Raw genomic sequence first — 19,899 nt, 5'->3', positions numbered from 1 at the left:
AATGAATCTAAGAGCTGGTTCTTTAGAAAGGATAAACAACATTGATAAACCTTTGGCCAGACTCATCAAGAAAAAAAGCAAGAGGACTTAGATGAATAAAATCAGGAATGAAAGAGGAGAAATAACAATGGATACCCCAGAAACACAAAGGATTACAAGAGAATACTATGAAAAGTTATATGTCAACAATTGAACAACCTAGAAGAAATAGATAAATTCCTAGAAACATACAATCATCCAAAACTGAATCTGGAAGAAACAGAAAATTTGAACAGACTGATTGCTAGTAATTAAATTTATTCAGTAATCAAAAAAATCCCAACAAACAAAAGTCCAGGACCAAATGGCTTCACAGGTGAATTCTACCAAACATGTAAAGAATTAAAACCTATTCTTCTCAAAATTCTAAAAGACAGTAAAGGAAAAAAAAACTTCCCAATTCTTACTGAGGCCAGCATTAACCAAAACCAGACAAGAACACTACAAAAAAAGAAACTACAGACCAATATACCTGACAAAGATGCAAAAATTCTCAAGAAATAGTAGCAAACAATTCAACAACACATTAAAAGCATCCATTCAGCACAATCAAGTGGGATTTATTCCAGTGATGCAAGGATGACTGAGTATTTGCAAATCAATCAATGTGATGCATCACATTAACAAACAGAAGGATAAAAGCCATATCATCTCAATAGATGCATTTGACATTTGACAAAATAAACATCCTTTCATGATAAAAACTAACAAAGTAGGCTTAGAGGGATCATATACCAATATAATAAAGGCCATATATGAAAAATCCACAGTTAACATCATATTTAATGATGGAAAAACTGGAAGCTTTTCCTCTAAGATCAGAAATAAGACGTAGATGTTCACTTCCACCACTTTTATTCAACATAGTACTAGAAGTCCTAGCCACAGCAATCAGACAAGCAAAAAAAAAAAAAAAACAAAAACAAAAAAACAAAAAAACAGAAGGCATCCAAATTGGTAAGGAAGAAGTATAGCTATCACTATTTGCAGATGACATGATATTACACATAGAAAACTCTAAAGACTCCACCAAAAAGCTATTAGAACTAATAAATGAATTCTGTAAAGATGCAGAATATAAAATTAATATACAGAAATCTGTTGCATTTCTCTATACTAATAACAAAGTAGCAGAAAGAGAAATTATGAAAACAATTCCACTTACAATTGAACCAAAAAGAATAAAATGCCTAGGAATAAATTTAACCAAAGAGGTAAAAGACCTATACTCTGTAAACTATAAGACAGTGATCAAAGAAATGAAGACAACACACACACACACACACACACACACACACACACACACACGGAAAGATATACCATGCTCATGGACTGAAAGAATCAATACTGTCAAAATGTCCATATTACCCAAAGCAATCTACAGATTCAATGCAATCCATATCAAAACACTAACACCACTTTTCACAGAACTAGAACAAAGAATCCTAAAATTTGTATGGAACCACAAAAGACCCAAATAGCCAAAGCAATCTTCAGAAAAAAGACCAAAGCTGGAAGTATCACAATCTCAGATTTCAAGATATACTACAAAACTGTATTAATCTAAACAGTATGGTACTGGCACAAAAACAGACACATAGATCAACAGAACAGGACAGAAAACCCAGAAATAACCCCCCTTGTATATGGTCAATTAATTTGTGACTAAGGAGGCCAGTATATACAATGGGGGAAAAGACAGACTTTTCAATAAATAGTGCTGGGAAAACTGTATAACTGCATGCAAAAGAATGAAACTGGGCTACTCTCTTACACCATACACACAAAAAAAATCTCAAAGTGGCTTAAAGACCTAAATGTGAGAACTAAAACCATAAAACTCCTAACAGAAAACATAGGCAGTAATCTCTTGGACATCAACCTTAGCAACACATTTACAAGATGTCTCCTCAGGTAAGGGAAATAAAAGTAAAAATAAACTGTTGGGACTGCACCAAAATAAAAGGTTTTTGCACAGTGAAGGAAACCATCAATAAAACAAAAAGGCAACCAGTGAATGGGAGAAGATATTTGTAAATGATGTATAAGAGGTTAATATCCAAAATACATAACGAACTTACAGAACTCAACATCCTAAAAAAAAAAAAAAAAAAAAAAAAAACTAACTAAAAAATGAGCAGACACAGGGGTGCCTGGGTGGCTCAGTCGGTTGTGTCTGACTTTGGCTCAGGTCATAATCTCATGGCTCACAAGTTCGAGCCCTGCATCCAGCTCTGTGCTGACAGCTCAGAGCCTGGAGCCTGCTTCAGATTCTGTCTCCATCTCTCTTTCCCCCTCCCCTGCTCGCACACTGTCTGTCTCTCTCTCAGATATAAATAAACACTAAAAAAAAATTTTTTTTAATGAGCAGAGGATTTGGATAGACATTTTTCCAAAGAAGACATACAGATGGTCAACAGACACATGAAATGATGTAATCATCAGGGAAATGCAAATCAAAGAACAATGAGATATCACCTTGCACCCCAGTCAGAATGGCTAGTATCAAAAAGACAAGAAATCACAGGAGTACGTGGCTGGCTCAGTCAGTAGAGCACACAACTCTTGATCTCGGGGTTGTGAGTTCAAGCCCCACACTGGGTGTAAAGATTACTTAAAATAAAAACAAAAAAACAAGGTAAGGAATAACAAGTACTGATGAGGATATGCAGAAAAGAGAGCACTCGTGCCCTGTTTGCGATGTAAATTGTTGCAGCCATTGTGGAAAACAATACGGAGATTCCTCAAAGAGTTAAAAACAGAAATACTATATATCAGCCATATAATCAGCCACATCAATATCAGCCATAAAAAAGAATGAGATCTTGGGGAGCTTGGGTGGCTCAGTCGGTTAAGCGGCCGACTTCGGCTCAGGTCATGATCTCGCGGTCCGTGAGTTCGAGCCTCGCGTCGGGCTCTGTGCTGACAGCTCAGAGCCTGAAGCCTGTTTCAGATTCTGTGTCTCCCTTTCTCTGACCCTCCCCCATTCATGCTCTGTCTCTCTCGGTCTCAAAAATAAATAAACGTTAAAAAAAATTAAAAAAAAAAAAAAGAATGAGATCTTGCCATTTGTGACAACATGGGCGGATCTAGAAGGTATTATGCTAAGTGAAATAAGTCAGACAAAAAAGACAAATAGAATATGACTTACCTAAAGTGGAATTTTAGTGGAATCTAAAAAAGAAAACAAAGTAACAAAAAACTGAAACAGACTCATAAACACAGAGAACAAACTGGTGGTTGCCAGAGGGATGGGGGGATGGCCGTGGGAGAAATAGGTGAAGGGGATTAAGAGACACAAACTTCCAGGCATAAAATAAATAAGACATGGGGCTGAACAGTACGCAACGGAGAATGCTGTCAATAATATTTTTTTTCAACTTTTTTTTTAATTTTTTTTTATTTTTGGGACAGAGAGAGACAGAGCATGAACGGGGGAGGGGCAGAGAGAGAGGGAGACACAGAATCGGAAACAGGCTCCAGGCTCCGAGCCATCAGCCCAGAGCCCGACACGGGGCTCGAACCCACGGACCGCGAGATCGTGACCTGGCTGAAGTCGGCCGCTTAACCGACTGCGCCACCCAGGCGCCCCTATAATATTTAATAATGCTGTGCAGTGGCAGATGGTAACAACACTTGCAGTGAGCACTGAGTCACGTGTAGAATTGTCCAATCACTATGTTGCATTCCTGAAACTAATAAAACATAGTATGGCAGTGGTACTTCAGTAAAAAATATTTTTTAATAGAATTGCCCTGCCAAATGTGCATGTTTGAAATAACTATTTGCACTCAAGAGTGTCTTCCAATGCAAAATGTGATTATATTTCCAAAATCCTGCTGGAGGATGCGCTCCACTAAAACAAGGCAGTCAGACAGCAAAGGGGTACACATAAGATATGGTCTAAGGGGAGCCAACAGGGGGAAGGCGGAAGAGGATGCTTGAGGTTAGACCGAAGGCAGAACCCGGGGTGATTACTGTGCCCCAGGACTAGCAAGCAAGCTGTTCCAAACAGGACAGGTTGAACTTGTAACCAAGGACAAGCAAGGCTCCCTATTCACACCCACCCCTTCCCCTTTCTTCCTGAGGGAACAGGTGGGCTTCTAATGAAAGCCAATGGGCCCATCATTCAGCATCCACAAGGATGAAGGGAATGACCAGGACTGAATGCTTAGATAATAAAGAAGTATCTTCCCAACAAGAGTGATTGCCCTAACTCTGGTATCTCTCTTTTAGCCAATATTATGGCAAGAACCTTCTGATTCCAATTGATGTCCATGTAAAGAAAACACAAATCTTCAATAAAAGCAATTCTTTACCTATATATAAAGCAAAGAGTATCTCTGGATGTTCTATTTTAGTGGTTCCCTCTGTCTATACGGCAGAGCTCTGACTTAGCCCCGCACCAAGTTCCCTTGATCTGAAACTAATCCACCTTCCTAACTTGAGCTCTATGTATTGTCCGACCTGGAATCTCTACTGCAGACAGATTAGTGCCATTGCAATCACTTAACATGTCTTGCGTCTTTCCTCCTTCTAAAAACCGACCTTTAGATTCCCTGACTCCGCCTATTTCCTTGTACCTACTCATCAGGTTCCTATTCACATTCCGCCTCTTTCGCAAGGGATTCCCTAACCACGTGGTCCACGCATTTCTCTTTCTCCTGAGCAAGGAAGCCTCTGTATCTCTTATGGAGCTGGAGGTACTCAGGAAACCTATGCTGATTGGCTTATGTTATGACCTCCTTCACCATTACCTACCCCTTCCCCCCACCACTTTATATACAAAGTATTTCACAGGCTCTTAATTATTTCATTCCAAATACATTTATTAGTTGTTTCTCATGGGCTTGGTGCATGGTGATCCTAAAATATGGAAAACACTATCACTGTTGTCCAGATTAAAATCTCTTGGGAGCTGAGAGACACCAGTAAGTGTAATAATAGAACTGGGTCTAGAGAAAAGGGAGATAGGAGTGAGCACTTCCATGGACAAGGCAGAAGGGGCAGGAACCAGAAATGCTGAGGCAATAACTATACACACAATAAATACCCCTATGTGGCAGCACTAAAAATACAGTCTCCCAGAGGGCACATGGGGTGTCAGACTGCAGTGAGCTCCAGAGCATTCATAACCTCTAGCAAAAGGGATCCTGTAGCAACGCTACTTTATGAGTCATTCATTCCAAAAATACTGAGAACTTACTAAATGCCACACGCTGCTCCATTGTCCTAACTGGGGATACAACAGAGAGCAAAGTCAGCACATGTGAGAATAAATAATTGTGAGAATTTATATAGTGATAAAGGTTGGGAAGAAAATAAAACAGGATAATGGGATAGAGTGATGGCGAAAAGTCTTTGACTTCTTTCCTTTATTCTGCCAGTGACATGTAAGATACCCCCCACCCAATCCAATAGGCCAAGACTGCTGTTAGTTAACAAATATCACAAAATAGCACCAAAGGAAGATACTATTAACCGACCAAGCCACTACCTCAAGTGGACACCCAGTCTTCCAGCCTTGAGCCAAAAAAAAAAAAGATACTCAGAATGGAACTTTAGCAGACATTGCACCCAGCCTAGTTACTGCCACTCATGTGCAAGACATCTAACACTGCCAGTGTTTGCAGTCGCTTTATTTCGTCTTTGGATAACCTTCTAATTTCCCAGGTTAGAAAACTGATGCATTTGGAAGGGTGAGCATCTTTTGGAGACACCCTACAATCAAGATTAGAATCAAGAGTGAAAGTTCCAGTCCCCAAGGGGGGGTTTTCATTTAGTGGTTGGGCCTGGACGGGACATCACATTTCTCCCCTACCTCCCAAATTGTTTGCATTTTTCTCTTCTCCCATTAAATGCTAAGAAAGCCTACAACTAAACAGAATAGTTTGAGATCAACCTCAAATTGCTAATTTCGATTTCCAACAATCCTTCTTCCACATTACACTTTGCTCCCCAAACTCAGGTTTAGTTGAAACTAATCAGGGGATATTCCCTGAGGGTCCGGGCCATTTCCTTGACTACTTTGATATCCCCTACAGTGTTTATCGTGAGGCTGGCACATGGTTCACCTTCAATCTTTCTTTAGTTGGGTTCTGTTGAGCTTTGTCTCACACTGTTTACTTGGGTTGTTTCATCTGTGGAAGAGAGACTTAAGCATGGGGTAACTTCTTTTGTAACTCATTCCTTCCCAGCCTTTCCAGAAGAAGCTACAGCGTGGAAATAACCTCATTATCTTTTCTCTTTTGTCTGTGAGACAGCGCTTTCAGGCTTGTCCTAGTTATTGAAGTCAGCAACTCTCTCCCACGGAGAGCTCTTTGCGGAAAGTGGTCTCTTCATGTTTATCCTGTATTCCACCATCTAGCTCACAGTAGACCACAGACCGCATATGTTTATTAAGTGAATTTCTTTTTTAAAAGGGCTCAATACACACTTGAAAACATACGTGGAGGGAATTCCCTCTGCGCCAAAGAAGAAATAAAAATTGGCAGCAGGCTGCCAAGAACATCCAGAAAGATCTTAGTCCCAAGAGGCTGCCACGGTCTCCAAGTCAGATGCCTACAACCGAGTTGGTCTTCTGACACTGCCTCTAGCAATCCCGTCAAAGCCACTGAACTCTACCGTCAAGCACTTTTTCCCATCTTTTGTTCCAACTCACAGCCTCCTACCCCAAGCCTGACGCAAGTTTATGGAATATGCTTCTGGGCAGTGCTCGGATACTCCACGAAGTAGATAAGCCAGTAACTTTTAAGTGGGCAAGAAATATGCCGGATGCCTTCTCTTTTTCTTCTCAGCCCTTTCTTGGGAAGGGGAATCTAGTCGGGGCCAAACCTTCACCCTGCTTCTCGGTAATCCCTACCCCCCGCCTTCCACTACGGTTTTAGCCAGCCTTAAAACATGCTGGGCCTCTTCAAAACTCCCAACAGAGGTGTGGGGAAACAGGAAGCACTTCTGCATCACTACCCTGAGTCGGTCACCCACCCCAGCATCAACCGGGCGGCCACGGAGCAGAGGGCGGCTTGGCCACCGGGAGAGGGAAGGGAGGCCGAGAGGCTGCGCGGGACTCCCGCTCCTCCCCGCCACACCCGCCCGGAGAAGGCCGCCCAAGTGTGGAGAACGAGGCGGCGGGCGAGCGGGCGAGTCGTTCCCTGCAAGGATGGCTCATCTGCGGGGACTCCGCCCATACCGCCCGCCTCGCCGGAGCCCAGGTCAGGGATCTACACGGGAGGGGAGTGGGCGGCCCCAGGGCCCTTCCAGGCCTACCTTCCCCGACTCCCTGGGCTCCATGGCCCTGCTTGAGGTGGCCCGTGCTGACCCCGCCACTGCCTCCAGGCCGCCCCCTCCCCCCGCGGCCTGGCCTGAGGATGCCGCCGCCGCGACCACCTTGGGGACCGGGGCCCCCGGAGGGCAGGACGCCCCGGCGGGGAGGGCGCGCGGCCGAGAACCGGCTCCCCCACGTCGGGAGGGCGGTAGCTCTCCCGATGCCGGGAGAGGCGAGCAGCGCGGACTTAGCGCCGTGTCGGGCGAGCCGCTTTACGGCAGCCGCCAGGCCCGAGACGGCGGGGCATCACGGGAAGTGTAGTCCGGCCTAGTTAAGTGGCTCTCAAGCCGCTATTGGCTCCCGAAATGCTGGACCCTGATTGGACGCAGAACAGCTCGCTCCCTGCTCTTCCCGCCGCGCTTGAGGGTTGAAAGGTGACATCCCCACCACCCTCTCCCAGATCTTGCGTTAAAGGCAAACAGATCTCCCTGGACTGTGAGAATGCCTGTTCTTGGGTCTGTTCCCTCGCATTTTTACGACCACTGTCAACCTTGAAGGTTTCAGACTTTATTTAATCAAGGAGGGCAATACTTTTTTTTTTTTTTTTTTTTTTTTTTTTTTTTATTCAAAAAGCATCATTGGCTGCCTACCATGTTGCCAGGCACCGTGCAAGGTTTGGGAATACACAGCTGAATGAAACAAAACCGTGCCTTCAAGGAGCTTACAGTCTATTGGGGAAACAGACCAGAAACAGATAACTACAAAATAAAGACACAAGTGCAAGGAGAGAGGTAAGCACAGGACCCTATGAAAGCACACTTTGTCACCGTTTAGAGTACAGTGGTGGGAGAATATGGGGTGCTTAGGTCAAGGATTTCCTGAGGAAGTGGCACCTGGACTAAATTAAAGAGTAGGAGTCAGCCATGAGGTGCTATGGAAGGAATTGTATAACCCCCGAATTTGTATGTAACCCCTATGTGACAATATTTTGATGTGGAGCCTTTGGGAGGTAATTAGGTTTAGATGAGATCATGAGGATGGGGCTCTCATGATGGTATTAGTGTCCTTACAAGAAGAGACACCAGAGAGCTTGCTGTCTCTCTGCCAGATGAGGGAACAGTGAGAAGACAGCTATCTCTAAGCCAGGAAGAGAGTTCCCACCATCATCTTGGCCATGATGGCATCTTGGTCTTGAACTCCCATTCTCCGGGACAGTGAGAAAATAAATGTCTGCCGTTTAAGCCACCGGGCCTATGGCATTTTGTTATGGTAGCCTGAGCTAAAATAGGAGGGGAACAAAGGTGTTGTTAAGAGGGCAGTGGCCATAAGAAATAGCATAAATTAAGCCAGGCAGGTGAGCAAATGGTAGGTGCAGCATAAGACAGGAAGTTGTGGGAAAAGACATTGGAGAGATACTTGGGGGCTGGACATGGAGGGCATTGTATGCTACCTTAAGGAGTCTGAAATGAGCTTTAAGCGGGTGAATGGTGTGGGCCAATTTGCACTTCAGTTGGATCAGGCGTACTGCAGAGTAGAGGATGAATTTAAGGAGGAAAGAAAGAAGTCCAAGCTCTATAAAGATATACTTGCTTTCCTTTCTTCTCTCTCTCTCTCTGTTTTGTTTTTTGTTTTGTTTTGTTTTGTGAGAGAGAGCGAGTTCGAGGGCAAGTGTGAGCTGCCGCAGAGGGAGAAAGAGAATCTTGAACAGGCTCCACCCCCAGCTTGGAGCCCAAGGTGGGGCTGAGTCTCATGACCATGAGATCATGACCTGAGCCAAAATCAAGAGTCGGACGCTTAACAGACTAAGCCACTCAGGCGCCCCTATTCTCTCATCTTCTTTAAAAGACGTCCAGGGCGTCTGGGTGGCTCAGGTTAAGCATCTGACTTTGGCTCAGGCCAAGATCTCACAGTCCGTGAGTTCGAGCCCCACGTCCGGCTCTGTGCTGACCCCTCAGAGCCTGGAACCTGCTTCGGATTCTGTGTCTCCCTCACTCTCTGCCCCTCCCCCGCTCACGCTCTCTTTCTCTCAAAAATAAATAAACATTAAAAAAAAAAAAAAGACATGAAACAGAACATCAACCGCCTCCATCTTGAGCTCATCTATACTTTCTGATTGGTTATGTTCTTCCCAGCTTTTGTCTTAACTCAGGCAAAGCATCCTGTGATGGGGACCAGAACTAGCCCCTCAAGCAGTAACAAGTGCCCCGAGCCAGCAAGACCCCACATGACTGACTTCAAGACAGCGATCGACCTTACCTTTACTGCCCACCTGCATGTACCCCCCCCCAACTTTTGCCCACATTTTCCCTGTAAAACCCAGAGGTTTTGGAGATAGTCTTTGAAACACTAGTCCGCTGTCTTCCCAGCATTGGCCACACTGAAATGCACTCCTTTCTTGTTTCACCACCGCTCATCTCTCTGTCTTTGGACTTTGTCAGCAGCGAGTGACCGAACCTGGTCTGTTTGGGACCCCTGGGGCCAGATACTTTTGCACCCCGGTGCTCTGGTCACAGACATAAAATTATTTGAAGTCATTGTAACCATATATTGTTTCGTTTGTAATATATATGGATGTAATATATGTAATAATAATAGGACAAATAATAAAGTGCAAAAATCTTAAGTGTATAACTCGATGTGTTTTTACCTGTGTGCCAGGTAGCCACCGCTCAGATCAGAGACAGAAAATCTCCAGCACTCCAGAAAGCCCCCATGTGGCCCTCCCATTATGTATACATAGAGGTAAAATGACAGAAAGTAAGGCAGTGATTATTATAAAGGTGTTGGTAAAATCAACTATAAAAATGTTTTCTGTACTTTTACATATGGGTGTTTTAAGTCATAACTTGAAGTTTGGGGTTTTTAAAAATTTTTTTTTAATGTTTATTCATTTTTTGAGAGACACGTAGTGTGAGCGGGGGAGGAGCAGAGAGAGGGGGAGACACAGAATCCGAAGCAGGCTCCAGGCTCAGCTGTCAGCACAGAACCTGAGGTGGGGCTTAAACTCGTGAACCAAGAGATCATGACCTGAGCCAAAGTTGGACGCTTAACCGACCGAGCCACCCAGGCGCCTCTAAGTCATATTTCGAAGTTTTAAATAAAAAATAAAGCAGATATAGTTTATATTTAAAATTTTTTTAATGTTTTATTTTAGAGAGACAGAGAGACAGAGACAGAGTGAGAGTGGGGGAGGGGCAGAGAGAGAGGGAGACACAGAATCCAAAGCAGGCCCCAGGCTTTGAGCTGTCAGCACAGAGCCCATTGCGGGACTTGAACTCATAAACCATGAGATCACAACCTGAGCCGAAGTCACATGCCTAACCGACTGAGCCACCCAGGTGCCCCAGTTTATATTTAAAAATTTTATTAGTATATATTGCCATACTGACTGTTAAATATTTTGATTATCACCCCTGAGTAGGTCCTAAGTAACCATTTTCCATTATACGACTCTGCACTCCTGGCCATGGTTCAATGCAGGGTCCAATAAGAATACCTTTTCTAGAAATACGACGGATTTCAATCCATGTGAATGGACCTATAATATTTGACCTCAGCTCAGGCTGCCATAACAACATAGAGAAATTTGCTTCCCCACAGTTCTGGAGACTGGAAGTCCCAGATCATGATTGGCTTCTGGTGAGACTTCTGTCTCTGGCTTATAGGTCGCACCACCTTGCTATGTGCTTATATGACCTCTTCTCTGTACTCAGGAGAGAATGAACTTTCTGGTATCTTATCTTATAGGGACACTAATCCTATCAGCCTTAACCTTAGTTACCTCTGTATAGGTCCTATTTCCAAATATAGTCACATTGGGGTTTAGGGACTCAACCTAGGAGTTTGGGGGACCACAATTCAGTTCACAGCTTTGTGTGCTTTGAGCTGGCTCCCTCTGGCAGGTGCAGTCCCTGGTAGGAGGAGTCTGTGTTACTGAGAGAAAAAAGAAATAAGACAGAAGACTCCGGGTGGCCTTCCAATCTCCAGCTCCCAGCTCAGTTATAGCTGTACCTCTCTGTATATACCTTGGAGAGCTGTATTTCTGCCCTTGAGTTATCTCTGTCTCCTTATAACAAATTCTTGTTTAGGGGTTTAAAAGTTAGAGGTGAGGGGCGCCTGGGTGGCTCAGTCGCTTAAGCTTCTGACTCTTGGTTTGGGCTCAGGTCATGATCTCATGGTTCGTGAATTTGAGCCCCATGCCGGGTTCCAAGCTGCTGGTGTAGAGCCTGCTTGGAATTCTGGCTTCCTCTCTGCCCCTCCCCCGCCTCGTGCTCTCTCTAAATAAATAAATTTTTTAAAAAAATGTTTAAAGTTGGAGGGGAGGTGGTTGAGAAAGCAAGGGTTGGTGATTGAAAACGTTTTCCCATAAAAAAGTACAGAAAGACGGGGCAGTATCTGGAAGGAAGTGTGGGATCCAAATGTAAGACACAAGATCATGTTTCTATTGTTGGTGGAAAGGGAAATGATGGTTAAGCACAGGTGAGGAGAGGCAAGGAGGCAGGACCACAGGACCAAGGGCTCTTTCCAGGGGTAGGGACACTTCTAGATGACACCCCGCGGGAAGAAGGAGAAGACGGAGTCCGTGTAGACTTGTTTGGTAGATTTGCTGAGAGAATCCCCATCTGACATTATCTCAATGAGACAAGGTCATCTCATGAAAATGAAGGGGGTGGGGAAGAAGAGAAGGCATGCATAGTCAGTGCAGAAAAGAGGAAATAGGGTTTATGGGGGAACAATGTGCAGAATGGGCAAATCGAATTAAAGCCCTGTTTGAGGTTTGTGATTACAAATTGAAGGCAAAAACAGACTATCTACAAAATTCTGTCTGGAAGCAGAAACTTGGGCAGATGTTTGAGTTGGAGGATTGCCAGGTATGGAGTATGAATGGCAATAGAAAAGCAAGGTGGGGGGCCTCAGTTGGTTAAACATCCGGCTCTTAATCTCAGCTCCAGTCACGATCTCATGGTTTGTGGGATCGAGCCCCCCATCGGGCTCTGCACTGACAGCTCCAAGCCTGCTTGGGATCTCCCCCTCTCTCTCTGCCCCTCCCCTGCTCTCTCTCTCTCTCTCTCTCTCTCAAAATAAATCAATTTAAAAAGATAGTTTAAAAAAGAAAATCAAGGGATTTAATGGTACTTGCATTGGAGTGATTTATAATGACAGGTGGTTCTCAATTCCAGCTAGGTGCACATAGAATTACCCATGAGGCTTCCAAAGAATCTGATTTAAAGGGTTCAGGATGGGGCCCGAGCACTGGTAGGATCTCAAAAGCTCCCCGGGTGCTTCTAATGTGCAGTTGGTGCTGAGGATGACCATGCAGACCATGAATCCTGAGGGGGAGACAGGAGAGAGCTAATGAAAAGTGAGAACCCGGTGGGCTCAATGAATCTGAAATAAATGATAGCGGTGGGGTACCAGAGCAAGTAAACTGGAATGATAGGAAGTCATGATCCGTAAGTAAATATTTGGAAGTGTTTGAAAATATCTGAGTGGTGAAGGGAAAGGTCATTGGAGGTGAGGGGGTGAGAACTGAATGGATTATCCACACGGACACCGAGTGTCCGTGACAAGGAGTATGACCCATGAGCCGAACTCTTCTCTGGATGACAGGGAATGGCATCTGGAAGCAGGAGAGGGTGGTGTAAGTGGGCAGCACCGACTACAACCAGCAACGTATAGGAAGAGGGCTCTTTGCGGGAGGAAGAGGCAGAACCGGGCAGCAGAAACCGGGAACCAGAGAACTCCAGACTTTATATTCAACCTGCTGAAGTGCAAACCGAGGCCTGCCCGGTTCACCAGCATGGCAGATTAACAGAAGTCTCCTGGAGGCAGTCCTTGTGCAGGTCAAGGCCGGGGCTCAGACCCACCCTGCCTCCCTCTCTTTTCTGGTCCCCAGACGCAGACTCTGCACACAAGCTTGCTGCTGATGTCACTTTATTTGGGATATGCTGGTACCAGGGCATGGAGTGGATGGGTGGGCACGGGAGGAGGGGGTCGGTGCCCCTGGGCCCGGTGATCGCACGAGGGGTGGTGGCTGGGCAGCCTCATCCAGCGGGACCGTCAGTGCTTTGAGAAATCACCTCCTGGAAGACAGATAAGGGGGAGATGCACTGGCACAGAGGCAGTGGTCAGGCCGGGAAGGGGTGCGGCTAGAGGGGGAGCAGTGGAGCAAACTGGCAGGAGAGAAGCCCCGCCAGGAAGAAGCCCAGAGAAAGGCGTGCTTTTGCCCTGCGCTCCACCCAGGCGCTGTGAGCGCCCCTGCACCTGTTTCTCTCTCACCTGCCACAAAGTGGCCTCAGGGACCTATCAAGAACCAGGCACCTGGCAGGCGCTTCACACATGCGCTCCCACCAAGCCCCCCCACCGCCAAAAGCCTGTGCACAGTCAGCCAGGTCTCGAAGCTGAGGTCACGGATGCTCAGCAAGGAAGGAAACAGATGAGCTGGGAGGAAGCAGCTGTGACTGACTCCAAACACCCAAGCTTGCGCTGGATTGGAGACGAAGCCAACAAGCAAGCCAAGACGGGGAACGAAGAGGGTCAGAAGGGGTCAAGAAGGATGAATCCCACGAGGGCCTGAGCTTCGGGAAACGGGGCGCCTTTCGGAAGGCCCGGCCCCGCCCCTGCAAGTGTCCAGCCTAGGTCCCCGGCCCTCCCACCCCAGCCCCGCCCAGACTCACCCTGGCAGGCGCTGCACTGGCAGCTGCGGATGGCCGGCAGCACCACGGGCTCCGCGTGGCCGTCGGGACAGCGCAGGTGCAGGACCCGCACGGGGTTCTCGGGGTCCAGGCTGTAGCTGCAGCAGTCGCACTGGCTCTGCAGGTAAGGCTCCTGTGGGAGGGCGTGGCTGAGCTGGGGAGGGGCCACTCGAGTTTGCCCGAGCCACCTCCCTTCGCTCTCTTGGCCTTCCCATCCGGGGTACAGCCAGGGCCCAACACTCCTGGCCAAGCAGGGCAGCGGGGTAGGGAAGGGATGTGTCGCCATCAAGCTCTCGTTTCCCCAAGAAGCCCACCTCCTTCACTGTAAGCCCCAGCCATCTGAGCTCGCACCTGCACGGTAAGAATGCTTTTAACTGCTCATCACTGCCTCCTGGCAGCAGGGGAGAGATACGGCCCTACCCCAAGGGGCTTGTTTACCATCCCCTTGGGCGGATCTAATACTTTCTGACGCTGCAAGGTGGGAAGCTCTAAACTGCACAATTGTGACCCTAAGTGCAAAGTGAGTTCTCACTCCAGACCCCTCCTGGTATTCGATTATATAGTAACTATGTGAGTGTCACCGAATATTTGATTTAACTTCTGTATAATTCCATTGCAATTTTACTTTTGAAATAGGCACTATATTCAACAGCACCAAGTTACAAAAGATTCAGTTAAAAAAAAAAAACCCTCTGGGGATGAAGAGTACAGCATAGGGAGTATAGTTAATAACACAATACCACTGAATGGCGACTACACTTATTGTGGGGAGCGCAGTGTAATTTACAGAATTGTGGAATCGCTATGTGTGCGCCTGAAACTAACACTGCATGTCAATTATACTTCAGTAAAAACAAATCTCCATCTGATTTCTATCCCGCTATCACTCACTTTTCCTCCCCAGGGGAGGAAAAAAAATGTCTTAACCACTCTCCTTTCCTATGTTTTAACAAATCCAAATACTGTTTGGGAATGGTCTGGGAATACCAGGAGGTACTGGGAGCACCCAGGGGAGCAGAGAGTGGCCAAGCGTTGAGGACTAGGTAGGAAAGCACCTCTGTCTTCCAGGAATAGATGACCCAGGTGGGTCGAGACAGGAGGGAATGGCCACACCATCGGTGAGCTGAGGCAGGGCCAGGACCCTCCCAGGCTAGAACTGGAGCCACAGCTCTCCAGGCTCAGGATCGGGGAAGTCAGGGTGGGCACAGAGCCCCTGACAAGGTCTGCACATGGAGCAGGGCTGGGCCTTCTGGGTCCAAGGAGAGCACGCACAGGGCAGAGGTCTTCTGGGACGTGCTCATAATATGCCTTGCCAGGAATGTCTGGGACAATGCTGTGTGTAAATGGTCTGTTCTAAAGAACTTGTCCTCGCTATATAATGGGCTGTGATTTCAGAGCCTAACTTAGGTCCTTTGTGCCTTTCTTGCTGATGTCCTGGGAAGCCCGCAGCACAGGGTGGAGGCCTGGAGTAGGCTTGGGGCCCAAGCCCCGCTGAGGGTGACAGGGCCAAGCAGCAGGTGCAGGCCACCACCTTGGTGAAAACTCGCCCCTGGCTCTGAGCCTTGCCCCTTTGAGATCAACCGAGTCCCTCGTGTCCCCTGGGCATTGCCCAGGCCTAGGCTGGCCGCAGCAGTCCCTCAGGGGTGCAGGCTGACCTGACTCTCCTGGACCTGCACGGCAGCCCCCTCGCTCACCTCAGGCATGACGCTGATGCTGGACGGGCAGTGCCCACTGCAGTAGCTCACTTCCACCTGGTCCAGGTAGCAGGCGCCCTTGGTGATGTTGCGCAGCTCCGTGAGATGCCGGCAGGAGGCTGCCTGCCCCTCTGTGGGAAGAAGGTGAGCACAGGAGGCGGGAGCAGGGCAGAGAGAAAGGGCCTCGATGAGGGGACTCTGTGTACAGGGGACACTGTGGACCTGAGGGGCACCTGAGGCTGTTGGGTCAGCGGTGGCCAGGTGCCATGATGCAGCACTGGGCGTCACCACTCTGCTGATCCCCATGGTAGGCAGCACTGGGGACGGCAGGCCCCCTAGGGTGGGCACGGGAGCAGTTTGGGAGAAGGGCCCAGAGCAGGGAGAGGGATGGCGGGAAGTACCCCAGGTCCCCGGCATACCCGGAGCCTCTCGGCGGCAAGTGGGACAGCAGCTCCCTGGTTCCTGCACGGTCACCTCGCCCTGCAGAGGGAGTGGTCCCCAGCGCTCTCAGGAGGATGACCCCAGGGCCCCAGCACTGTCTGCTCAAGGCCCTAAGACCAGCCTCTGGGGAGGGACCCAGGAAGGAGGGCAGCAGCGCTGCAGGCGGGTACCTGGGCACAGGTGAGGAGGGGGCAGTGCTGGGTGCAGACACTCCTCCCACGGAGGCAGCGGCAGCTCTCACAGGCCTCCTGCCATTCGGATCCAGGCTGGGGAGAGGGGGGAACCCTCCCGTCCATCTCTACCCATCTCTGCCAGTTAGACTTTTCTATACTACACCCACCCCCCATCCCTGAAACCAGTCAGGACAGGGGCCAGAGACCAAAGTCAGGGACAAGAGTCTCGGGAGGGAGGTGGGCTGATGGGGCCTGGAGACTGTCCCCGTGTGATGGGTGATGGCTGATGGCCGAGCTGTCTGCTGCTGCAGATCCTGGCACAGGGGGAGGAGCCAGTGGAGGGGGGCGGGGGTGGGGGAGGGCTGGGTGGCCCGGAGGGGCTGCGGTGTCTCACCGGGTGGGGACGCCCATGGTGCCAGCACTCGCAGTGGTCTGCGGGCACGCAGGGGCCTGCCTGGCTACGGAAGTGTCCGTGCTGGCACACACAGCCTGGGGACTGCCCCGCACCGCAGCTGCCCTGGGTCTCCGTGGCATTGGGCTCCCGGCACGTCCGCTCGCAGGGCCCTGGCTCCCCAGGGGCCACCTGCTGCCACATTTCCCCAGAGGGGCACTCTGCCAAGGAAGACCCCACCACCACCACCACCACCACTCAGGTCAGCCCTGGGTCCGGCCTCGATTCTCCCCCCTCCCACGTCAGACACCCCTAGAGTCCCTCCTGCCTTCCCAGCACTGTCCACTCGGCTGGCTCTGGGCCTCTGGACCTCCAAGCACGCCCGTCTGCTCTTATCCACCTTCCAAATACTAACGGGGCCTAACTCGAGTCTGGCCTTCTCCAGGAAGCCTCCCCTGACCAGTCCTGTCCACCCTGACCTCTCCATCCGTGGCACCGATTTTCAGTCCTGTGGGTGCAGTCTGCTGGTCAGTGAGCCAGAAACTGTCTCCTGTCCCTACCTGTTCCGGTGGGTGAGCTGGCCCTCAGCAGCCAGACTGGGGCTGCTCAGGACTCACCAGGCCTGTGTGCCTCTGAATCCACACAGAGCCCAGTGTGCCCGAACTGGGCACCTGTGAGCCCTTAGCAAACGCCTGTTGACTTTGATCAGATGGGGGTAAAATAGCACAGGGCAGATGGCACCTGCCTGGGCACTGCCAGACAAGGGTCCTACTTTAGCTCACCCTCAGCCTTTGCTTCCTCCTCTGCAGGGAAAGACCCTCCACTTCCTGCATCACTCACAGCCGTGTGCTCACAGGAATGCCCCCAACCCCAGTGGGGACAGAGCAAAGAAGGGGCTTCTTGGGAGAGACAGCTTTGCCTAGGGCAGGCAGCGCCCTCTGCCCTCATCGGGGTCAACCCCACCCTGGCTTTGGAAGGACCAGCAGGGGCCTAGACAGCCACATCTCACCACGACAGTCAGCTGGGGAGCAGTTGAAGGCTCCATCTTGGCAGATACTGGGAAGACAGAAGCACGTGTTCGGACGCCTCCAGTGCCCTCCTCCCCACCCCCATTCTCAGCAACGCTGCCCTCCACCCCCTCCCTGCCCTAGCTCCCTCCTCCCCCTGTCCCCCCTGCCCGCGGCCCTCACCAGTGTGTGCAGTTCTGGGTGAGCACAGTTCCTGGGGGAAGCTCCCGGGCCTGTTCTTCAAGAGTCAAGGTAAGGCCCCAGGGCAGAGAGATCTGGGTGCAGGGGCACGCCGCAGGGGGCACGCACGTGCCATTGTGGAGCAGCTGCGGCGGGAAGGCGCGGGCTCAGTTCTACTCACACCGCACTTCTCTGCCCCCCACCTGCCTGCCCCCCCATATGGCAGTCAGGGCACTGTCCGTACCTGCTCTCCGGGGCAGCCACAGCCGAGCCGGCAGGGTTCCTGCACACAGAGGACACCAGGCTGCAGATGCGAGCAGAGGCGTGGGCACGAAGCGGCACAGGCACTGGGCACCTGGCCAGGCGGGCACTCTGGGGGGAGCGCACAGATGGTGAGGTGGAGTACCAGGGAGGGGACCGCCTCGGGACCCGCCGCCCATGCTGCTGAACTCCCGCCGAGCTCAGCAGCACCAGAGGGCAGGGAGGCTCCCCCCTCACTCCCCCACCCCAGGTGCTCACCAGGGCAGGGCTGCGGGTTACATTCCTGCCGCTGCTCTGTGTCCTGGGCCTGGCATGGCGCCCCCATAGGACCCTCCTCACAGCTCCTACGTCGCCCCATGCTGCCCCCACCACAGGGAGCAGAGCAGCTGCTCCAGGCTGACCAAGGCCCAAGGACTGGGCACTCATGGCGTGGGCACACCAGGGACCCGTTGGTACAGGTGCTGCGGACAGGGGTCAAGGGCACAAGTCAAGGGGAACAGGGCCTTTGTTTCCCGCTAACGCCCTCCACCCTGACCTGTCCCAAGCCTCCCACCTAAAACTCCCCATCCCCTGCTTGGCCACCAGTGGGCAGCCATACCAGTTTTTGCAGTCCAGCTGTACCACCTCGGCTGGGGCCACCACCCATGAGGCATTGGGGCTGGGGAGGCCACAGCGGCAGGAGGAGATGGGCACACAGCGTCCATCCTGTACCAGTTGGCCAGGGGGGCAGCGGCAGCCTGAGGGGGGTGGGGAGGACAAGCAAGGTTCGGGCACACATCATGCGTCCCTCTGGCAGCCAGATGGGGTCTGGAGCCTCAGGCTGACCCTGGAGCACCCTCCCCTACCCCAGCCCCCTGAGTCCCCACTTGACCCGGTCTCCACACTGTTCCCACTGCTGGAGCACAGGAATGGGTCACTCCAGCCTACCCTGTGTGGGCCCCACCCCAGGGACCCTTGAGGCTGCCAGAACGTCCTTACAGACAAAGCCCATGTTAGGTAAGGCTCGCTCTATGCAGGACCCCTACCCAGGTGCTGAAAGTGACCCAAGGATCCACTTTGCTGTCCTATAACCCCTGATCCTGTAACATGTCCCCGCCTGCAGGTCACATGCTCTCTGGAAGCAGGGATCAGCGAAGCAAGCTGCTCTGGTCTGAGGCCCTAGGGCTCCCAGGCTGGGCTGTGGGCGTGGCCCGGCCACCTGGACGGCATGGTCCTTGCAGACACTGCACGCGGTCCCAGAGGTCCACACAGCTTCTAGGGCACTGGTTGGCACAGTCAAGGGTGGGCACGGTGTCCTGGGCTTCACAGCTCTCCCCTGAGGACCAGAAGGTAGGAGTCTGTGTTGGGGACCAACTTTTGGGCCCCCAGGACAGCACCCTGCCCTCCAGGGCACACCTCCAGGAGCAGAGGCCGCATCCTCATCAGGTGGTATCTCCCGTGTTACAGTCCTTGGCCCTGCCCCCAGATGCCAGGATGGGGGTTACCTGGGCAGGGCTCCACGTTGCAGCTCTCAGTCTGAGCCCAGGGTCCCCAGCAGCCTCCTCCAGGGGGGCCCCCTGCCTCCCTCCAGCGTAGCCGGAAGCCCCCACTGCACGACACCTGGCAGGGGCTCCAGGGCCCCCAAGGACTCCACTGGCATAAGTCTGGGGAGGTAAAATGGAAGTCAGCGCCCAGGGCCCCGCCCTGGCTTCTTGCTCCCACCCCAAGGCCTCAGGCTCCAGCCCTACAGACACTCTGCTAGGCCCGGAGCACCC

General features: G+C 50.5%; 2 protein-coding genes across 2 annotated transcripts in view; both read right to left on the bottom strand.

Moving 5' to 3' along the window:
• Window positions 1–7,557, bottom strand: part of ZNF862 (zinc finger protein 862) — a 37,644-nt gene extending 30,087 nt beyond the window's left edge. Inside the window, exon 1 of the mRNA XM_049642078.1 lies at window positions 7,306–7,557. Within this exon, the coding sequence (XP_049498035.1) occupies window positions 7,306–7,329 (24 nt within the window). The 5' untranslated portion in view covers window positions 7,330–7,557. The remainder of the gene's footprint in view (window positions 1–7,305) is intronic.
• A 5,665-nt stretch (window positions 7,558–13,222) lies between these two features.
• Window positions 13,223–19,899, bottom strand: part of LOC125930496 (SCO-spondin-like) — a 56,687-nt gene continuing 50,010 nt past the window's right edge. Inside the window, 13 exon segments of the mRNA XM_049642313.1 lie at window positions 13,223–13,386; window positions 13,981–14,131; window positions 15,693–15,823; window positions 16,112–16,172; window positions 16,304–16,399; window positions 16,701–16,918; window positions 17,707–17,753; window positions 17,888–18,030; window positions 18,129–18,256; window positions 18,404–18,606; window positions 18,744–18,882; window positions 19,344–19,460; window positions 19,630–19,788. Coding sequence (XP_049498270.1) covers window positions 13,364–13,386; window positions 13,981–14,131; window positions 15,693–15,823; window positions 16,112–16,172; window positions 16,304–16,399; window positions 16,701–16,918; window positions 17,707–17,753; window positions 17,888–18,030; window positions 18,129–18,256; window positions 18,404–18,606; window positions 18,744–18,882; window positions 19,344–19,460; window positions 19,630–19,788 — 1,616 coding nt within the window. The 3' untranslated portion in view covers window positions 13,223–13,363.

This window comes from Panthera uncia, chromosome A2 (assembly GCF_023721935.1).
Source record: "Panthera uncia isolate 11264 chromosome A2, Puncia_PCG_1.0, whole genome shotgun sequence".
Classification (NCBI taxonomy): domain Eukaryota; kingdom Metazoa; phylum Chordata; class Mammalia; order Carnivora; family Felidae; genus Panthera; species Panthera uncia.
Note: the sequence above shows the minus strand (reverse complement) of the source record. Positions and strands in the feature narration are given on the sequence as shown.